Consider the following 9781-nt stretch of genomic DNA (forward strand, 5'->3'; position numbering starts at 1 on the left):
AGCGTTAAAGAGCGCCTCCTGGAGTATCCTTAAGGTGAGGGGCAAAGTGGTAAAGTATATGTATATGTGATTGTGTGGGGTTAGGGGCGAGGCTGCAGAGGGCAATAGGAATGTTGTGGCTTGCTATGGTCCAAAGTGTGTGAGATTGCAGAGATGGTGGTGTGAGTTTGGGTTTTGTAGGGGTCCTAGCACAAACGTATGTGCGCTATTGTGACGAAAAGTAGCCTATTGTTTAATCGGGTGTATTAACTATGTTTGTGGAAACTTTCAGCCAAATCGGTCGAGCAGGTTTTGCGTGATTGAGGAGCAAACATCCAAACACACACAAACTCACAAACTTTCACAATATTAATAGGATATATATATATACCGTACATAAATAATAACTCCACATACAGTAAGCATATAATACATATACATGCAGTACATATGTACATAATAACCCCTCACATTACACACATATATACTGTACATACACAAGATCACATTACACACATATATACTGTATATACACAACCTCACACTACACACATATATACTGTATATACACAACCTCACACTACACACATATATACTGTACATACACAAAATCACATTACACACATATATACTGTACATACACAACCTCACACTACACACATATATACTGTACATACACAACCTCACATTACACACATATATACTGTATATACACAACCTCACACTACACATATATACTGTATATACACAACTTCACACTACACACATATATACTGTATATACACAACTTCACACTACACACATATATACTGTATATACACAACCTCACACTACACATATATACTGTATATACACAACCTCACACTATACATATATACTGTATATACACAACCTCACACTACACATATATACTGTATATACACAACTTCACACTACACACATATATACTGTACATACACAACCTCACATTACACACATATATACTGTATATACACAACTTCACACTACACACATATATACTGTACATACACAACCTCACATTACACACATATATACTGTATATACACAACTTCACACTACACACATATATACTGCACATACACAACCACACACTACACACATATATACTGTACATACACAACCTCACATTACACACATATATACTGCACATACACAACCTCACACTACACACATATATACTGTACATACACAACCTCACACTACACACATATATACTGCACATACACAACCACACACTACACACATATATACTGTACATACACAACCTCACATTACACACATATATACTGCACATACACAACCTCACACTACACACATATATACTGTACATACACAACCTCACACTACACACATATATACTGCACATACACAACCTCACACTACACACATATATACTGTACATACACAACCTCACACTACACACATATATACTGCACATACACAACCTCACACTACACACATATATACTGTATATACACAACCTCACACTACACACATATATACTGTACATACACAACCTCACACTACACACATATATACTGTACATACACAACCTCACACTACACACATATATACTGTACGTACACAACCTCACACTACACATATATACTGTACATACACAACCTCACACTACACACATATATACTGTACATACACAACCTCACACTACACACATATATACTGTACGTACACAACCTCACACTACACACATATATACTGTACATACACAACCTCACACTACACACATATATACTGTACATACACAACCTCACACTACACACATATATACTGTACATACACAACCTCACACTACACACATATATACTGTACATACACAACCTCACACTACACACATATATACTGAACATACACAACCTCACACTACACACATATATACTGTATATACACAACCTCACACTACACATATATACTGTACATACACAACCTCACATTACACACATATATACTGTATATACACAACCTCACACTACACATATATACTGTACATACACAACCTCACACTACACACATATATACTGTACATACACAACCTCACACTACACACATATATACTGTACGTACACAACCTCACACTACACATATATACTGTACATACACAACCTCACACTACACACATATATACTGTACATACACAACCTCACACTACACACATATATACTGTACATACACAACCTCACACTACACACATATATACTGTACATACACAACCTCACACTACACACATATATACTGTACATACACAACCTCACACTACACACATATATACTGTACGTACACAACCTCACACTACACATATATACTGTACATACACAACCTCACACTACACACATATATACTGCACATACACAACCTCACACTACACACATATATACTGTACATACACAACCTCACACTACACACATATATACTGTACATACACAACCTCACACTACACACATATATACTGTACATACACAACCTCACACTACACACATATATACTGTACGTACACAACCTCACACTACACATATATACTGTACATACACAACTTCACACTACACACATATATACTGCACATACACAACCACACACTACACACATATATACTGTACATACACAACCTCACATTACACACATATATACTGCACATACACAACCTCACACTACACACATATATACTGTACATACACAACCTCACACTACACACATATATACTGCACATACACAACCACACACTACACACATATATACTGTACATACACAACCTCACATTACACACATATATACTGCACATACACAACCTCACACTACACACATATATACTGTACATACACAACCTCACACTACACACATATATACTGCACATACACAACCTCACACTACACACATATATACTGTACATACACAACCTCACACTACACACATATATACTGCACATACACAACCTCACACTACACACATATATACTGTATATACACAACCTCACACTACACATATATACTGTACATACACAACCTCACACTACACACATATATACTGTACATACACAACCTCACACTACACACATATATACTGTACGTACACAACCTCACACTACACATATATACTGTACATACACAACCTCACACTACACACATATATACTGTACATACACAACCTCACACTACACACATATATACTGTACATACACAACCTCACACTACACACATATATACTGTACATACACAACCTCACACTACACACATATATACTGTACATACACAACCTCACACTACACACATATATACTGTACGTACACAACCTCACACTACACATATATACTGTACATACACAACCTCACACTACACACATATATACTGCACATACACAACCTCACACTACACACATATATACTGTACATACACAACCTCACACTACACACATATATACTGTACATACACAACCTCACACTACACACATATATACTGTACATACACAACCTCACACTACACACATATATACTGTACATACACAACCTCACACTACACACATATATACTGTATATACACAACTTCACACTACACACATATATGCTGCACATACACAACCACACACTACACACATATATACTGTACATACACAACCTCACACTACACACATATATACTGTATATACACAACTTCACACTACACACATATATACTGTATATACACAACATCACACTACACACATACAGTCCTATGAAAATGTTTGGGCACCCCTATTAATCTTAATCATTTTTAGTTCTAAATATTTTGGTGTTTATAACAGCCATTTCAGTTTGATATGTCTAATAACTGATGGACACAGTAATATTTCAGGATTGAAATGAGGTTTATTGTACTAACAGAAAATGTGCAATATGCATTAAACCAAAATTTGACCGGTGCAAAAGTATGGGCACCTCAACAGAAAAATGATCCTCCTTTTGCAAAGATAACAGCCTCTAGTCGCTTCCTGTAGCTTTTAATCAGTTCCTGGATCCTGGATGAAGGTATTTTGGACAAACAATTCAAGTTCAGTTAAGTTAGATGGTCGCCGAGCATGGACAGCCCGCTTCAAATCATCCCACAGATGTTCAATGATATTCAGGTCTGGGGACTGGGATGGCCATTCCAGAACATTGTAATTGTTCCTCTGCATGAATGCCTGAGGATTTGGAGCGGTGTTTTGGATCATTGTCTTGCTGAAATATCCATCCCCGGCGTAACTTCAACTTCGTCACTGATTCTTGAACATTATTCTCAAGAATCTGCTGATACTGAGTGGAATCCATGCGACTCTCAACTTTAACAAGATTCCCGATGCCGGCATTGGCCACACAGCCCCAAAGCATGATGGAACCTCCACCAAATTTTACAGTGGGTAGCATGTGTTTTTCTTGGAATGCTGTTTCTTTTTGGACGCCATGCATAACGCCTTTTTTTATAACCAAACAACTCAATTTTTGTTTCCAAAATGAAGCTGCCTTGTCCAAATGTGCTTTTGCATACCTCAGGCAACTCTATTTGTGGCGTACGTGCAGAAACGGCTTCTTTCTCATCACTCTCCCATACAGCTTCTATTTGTGCAAAGTGCGCTGTATAGTTGACCGATGCACAGTGACACCATCTGCAGCAAGATGATGCTGCAGCTCTTTGGAGGTGGTCTGTGGATTGTCCTTGACTGTTCTCACCATTCTTCTTCTCTGCCTTTCTGATATTTTTCTTGGCCTGCCACTTCTGGGCTTAACAAGAACTGTCCCTGTGGTCTTCCATTTCCTTACTATGTTCCTCACAGTGGAAACTGACAGGTTAAATCTCTGAGACAACTTTTTGTATCCTTCCCCTGAACAACTATGTTGAACAATCTTTGTTTTCAGATCATTTGAGAGTTGTTTTGAGTAGCCCATGATGCCACTCTTCAGAGGAGATTCAAATAGTAGAACAACTTGCAATTGGCCACCTTAAATACCTTTTCTTATGATTGGATACATCTGGCTATGAAGTTCAAAGCTCACTGAGGTTAGAAAACCAATTTTGTGCTTCAGTAAGTCAGTAAAAAGTAGTTAGGGGAATTCAAATCAATAAAATGATAAGGGTGCCCATACTTATTATTAATATCACTTATAAATATTAATGTCACTTTTCTGTTGAGGTGCCCATACTTTTGCACCGGTCAAATTTTGGTTTTAATGCATATTGCACATTTTCTGTTAGTACAATAAACCTCATTTCAATCCTGAAATATTACTGTGTCCATCAGTTATTAGATATATCAAACTGAAATGGCTGTTGCAAACACCAAAATATTTAGAACAAAAAATGATTAAGATTAATAGGGGTGCCCAAACTTTTTCATAGGACTGTATATACTGTACATACACAACCTCACACTACACACATATATACTGTACATACACAACCTCACACTACACACACATATACTGTACATACACAACCTCACACTACACACACATATACTGTATATACACAGCTCAGTGAATTGTATGGAGATGTCACAGGGCTGAGGACACATCACATCATTCCTTCCCCTCCCTGCTTGTTAGTACATGAAGCTTGTGTCTTGTCTTGTCACTTACTTGTTACGATGAAGACGCAGCCGGTCTGGAATCCTCTGGAGGTCGAGCTCTGATCTTCGGATCCCTTCCTTTTATCTTGTCTTCGCACATACAGGCGGCTATTTGGGAAGATCTCATGATGATACAATCTGCAAGAAATAGTTATTATGTGAAAGAGAAATCTATTAAAAAAGAAATAAAACAAATAACTGAGTTTATCTGTGTTACTAGAGTTATCCCTTCTACTGTATGAGAAAGAACTTTACAACATAATACAAGCAAATAAAGGGAATTCTTAAGTAATAGAGATGAGCGAACACCAAAATGTCTGAAGTTCGAAATCCGATTCGAACAGCCGCACACTGTTCGACTGTTCGAACGGATTTCGAACCCCATTATAGTCTATGGGGGGAAATGCTCGTTTCAGGGGTACGCAAAATTCGATAAACTCATACATACCAAGTCCACAAGTGACGGTCGGGCTGGATTCTGCTTGAAGTCTTCTCCCGGCGCAGGGTCTCCGTGTCTTCTTCTGGGTGGAATTCACTCTGCCTAGGCATCCGGCCTAGCCAGAGCCGACTGCGCATGCGTAGTGTATGCGCGTGCATGCCCACATGAGCTTGCTTTGTGTCTCGGTGGATGCGAGCTTCAGGTGTGTGTAATTGTCGTCAACCTATTAGGTCTTTCTGGGGTTTGTAACAGCCTGACTGCTGGCTTCAGTCCTCGCTGGCTTTCATGGTTACCAGCTAGGATTCTTGGCCCAGTCTTGAAGTTGAAGGAGAGTTTAGTTGGAGTTGTACGGTTTCTTGAGCTGAACACCCTCAGGCAGGGCCTAGTCAGCCGTCGTAGCGATAGGGACAGCTTACCTACCCCGTTTCCCTAGTAGTGCTAGCCCCATTCAGTACCACAGATGGAAATTATTGGCAATTATGGAGACACTCAATATAGGAGTAATTCTGCAGGTGGGGACCACAGACCACATCTCAGTACTAATGCTTTCTTGCTGGTGTTTTGGTCACTTTTGAATGCTGGTTGTGCTTTCACACTCGTGGTAGCAGGAGATGGACTCTACAACCCACACAAGTGGCTCAGGTAGTGCAGCTCATCCAGGATGGCACATCAATGCAGGCTGTGGCAAGAAGGTTTGCTGTGTCTTTCAGCGCAGTGTCCAGAGGCTGGAGGCGCTACCAGGAGACAGACCAGTACACCAGGAGACATGGAGGGGGCCATAGGAGGGCAACAACCCAACAGCAGAACCGCTACCTCTGCCTTTGTGCAAGGAGGAACAGGAGGAGCACGGCCAGAGCCCGGCACAAATGTGCCTGTGTCTGCATAAACAGTTAGAAACCGACTCCATGAGGATGGTATGAGGACATGACGTCCACAGATGAGAGTTGTACTCACAGCCCAACACTGGTGTGGGGTGGCATTTGGAGGACCTCACAGCCCTCCATGTGCTCACCAGAGGTAGCCTGACTGCCATTAGGTACCAAGATGAGATTCTCAGACACCTTGTGAGACCATGTATTGGTGAGGATGGACCTGGGTTCCTCCTAATGCAGGACAATGCCAGACCTCATGTGGATGGAGTGTGTCAGCAGTTCCTGCAAGATGAAGACATTGAACCCGTTCCCCAGCCTACACTACTCAGCCTCATACTGACATGTTTTAAGGACATTACATCACAGTTGGATCAGCTTGTAGTGGGTTTTTCCACTTTAATTCTGGGGTGACTCCAAATCCAGGCCTCCATTGGTTAATAAATTTGATTTCCATTGATGATTTTTGTGAGATTTTGTTGTCATCACATTCAACTTTGTACAGAACAAAGTATTCAATAAGAATATTTCATTCCTTCAGATCTAGGAGGTGATATTGGAGTATTTCCTTTATTTTATTTTTTAGCAGTGTATATAAAGTAGTTTTTAGGACAGGAAGACGTTACCTCTATTCTCCCTTCACAGGTCGAATTAGGAACTGAGGCCTGAGGGCTATACTGGGGAGTCTTACCCTGAGTTCACGTCTGCGTTTGGTAATCCACATGGGGACCCCCCAACGGAATACCAAACGCACGGGCAAGTGGTGTGCCAGTGAAAGCACATGGACCTCATAGACTATAATGGGTTCCGTGTGCTTTCCGCGCAATCTACTTTTCTGTCCACATGTTCCATACGGACACTACGCGGAGAGCACATGGACGCCAATATAGTCTATGGGGTCCGTGTGCTTTCACTGGCACACCGCTTGCCCGTGCATTTGGTATTCCATTTGGCAAGGTCCCCATATGGAATCCCCCGAATGGATTACCAACGCAGATGTGAACGAGGCCTTAGCTAAGTATGTGCAGACTAAATATCTTATGGTTTATGGAATGATTTGCTTCAGTAAGATCCACTGCCATAGAGGATATAGCAGGGACCCAGCAGCTAGGAGGCCCAGCTTCAATATGGAAAGGGTTAAGGACACAACCCCAATTATCACATTTGTGACGCAACCTGAAAATTTGAAAAATCTCCGCTTGTTAAGAGCAGGGCCCAAATCACAGCACAACGAATCGGAGCAAAAAAAAAAAAATGCTGTGGAGAAGACAGTGGCAGAAATGCATCATGTGTCATACTTATGCAGAACATGCCAACATTTCCATAGGAATAAATGACATGCGGTAATTTTGGAAAAAAAAAAATTCTGCAAACCCAGGGACAGTAAATGGCAGGGCCAAACCATGGTGTTTAAGCGCATTTGTCATTGTTTTTCTTTCTTTATAAAATCTATAGGGTAAATGCCCGTGTTTCTGCAGGTAACATTCACATGCTGCATTTTTTAAAATGCAGCTTTTCCGCAATTTTTTTTTCCTGGGATTACCTGCACAGAACCACTGCCACTCCCCGGAGCTCCCTGCCGTTGTACTCTGTCTTCTCCTCTGTCAGAGCGCCATATGCGCCCCTGCCTCCCTAGGCTAGTGTTACAGATGCTGGGAGAAGGCGGGGCTTGTTGTGGCTTAGGAGAGTGTGAGCGGGCACAGGGCAGGGAGAGGTGAGTACATAAGATAGAAGAGAATGGCGTACCAGAAGATGACGTCGGCTCGTGCATCTCTGCCCAGCGTACATGCTAGGGTATGATTTACATATATGTTTTTATAGTTTTATTTTAAAGGGGCTCTATCAGCAAAATCATGCTGCTAGAGCCCCACATATGTGTGAAGCCTTTAAAAAGGCTATTCAGGCACCGTAAGTGTTATATTACACTACCCCCCCCCCATTTTAAAATAATAACCTAAAAAAGAATATGATCTACTTACCGAACGTGCGCGCTGGGCGGGCATTCAGGGTGTGTCTTCATCTTCCTCCACGCCTCTTCTTCCTCCGATGTCTTCGGGTCCCATCCTCCTCCGGCGCTCGCGGACACTGATAAAAAAAAATAGCCTGGGCGCATGCGCAGTAGCACGCGGCTTCTACTACGGCTACTGCGCATGCGCCCAGGCTATTTTTTTTCCTATCAGTGTCCGCGAGCGAGCGCCAGAGGAGGACCGGACCCGAAGACATCGGAGGAAGAAGAGGCGGGGAAGAAGATGAAGACACACCCTGAATGCCCGCCCAGGGTGCACGTTCCGTAAGTAGAGAACATTCTTTTTTAGGTTATTATTTTAAAATGGGGGGGGGGGGGTAGTTTAATATAACATTTACGGTGCCTGAATAGCCTATGCACGCATATGTGGGGCTCTAGCAGCATGATTTTGCTGATAGAGCCCCTTTAAAACGGTGTGTGTGTGTGTGTGTGGTTAACATAAGATTACTGGTGCCTGAATAGCTTTTTTCAAGGCTATTCATGCATATGTGGGGCTCATACAGCATAATTTTGCTGATAGAGTCCCTTTAACCAGCAGAGTTTTTTGCCCTTTGGGTGAGCTGAGCCTTTTACCAGCATAGTTTTTGGCCCTTGGAGTCAGTGGCGGATCCAGCCTTTGCGGGGCCCTAGGCAATAGACTTTGGCAGGGCCCTACTTCCCCGGGGGTCTGGAATACCCCCCAGGGGAACAAGGGGTCTGGGTATCCTTCCCTAGGATTTTTTTTTTTAAATTAGCCCTAAAAATGAGTTTTTGAGGCGTTTTTTTAAGCTAGTTAGCTGTGGTGAGGTGTTTTTCTATAAATGATAGATATGTTTACAAAAGATGTTATTGTATATTGATCTTAAAGAGTTAATTTTA

The 9781-nt window shown here is 41.3% G+C and overlaps 1 protein-coding gene across 1 annotated transcript in view; it reads right to left on the minus strand.

Moving 5' to 3' along the window:
* Nucleotides 1-7621, minus strand: part of LOC142196965 (vomeronasal type-2 receptor 26-like) — a 30464-nt gene extending 22843 nt beyond the window's left edge. Inside the window, exons 1-3 of the mRNA XM_075266936.1 lie at nucleotides 7589-7621; nucleotides 6842-6906; nucleotides 5600-5727 (exon numbers count right to left, since the gene is read on the minus strand). Coding sequence (XP_075123037.1) covers nucleotides 5600-5727; nucleotides 6842-6906; nucleotides 7589-7621 — 226 coding nt within the window. The remainder of the gene's footprint in view (nucleotides 1-5599; nucleotides 5728-6841; nucleotides 6907-7588) is intronic.
* Between the last annotated feature and the right edge of the window lie 2160 nt (nucleotides 7622-9781).

This window comes from Leptodactylus fuscus, chromosome 3 (genome assembly GCF_031893055.1).
Source record: "Leptodactylus fuscus isolate aLepFus1 chromosome 3, aLepFus1.hap2, whole genome shotgun sequence".
Lineage (NCBI taxonomy): Eukaryota > Metazoa > Chordata > Amphibia > Anura > Leptodactylidae > Leptodactylus > Leptodactylus fuscus.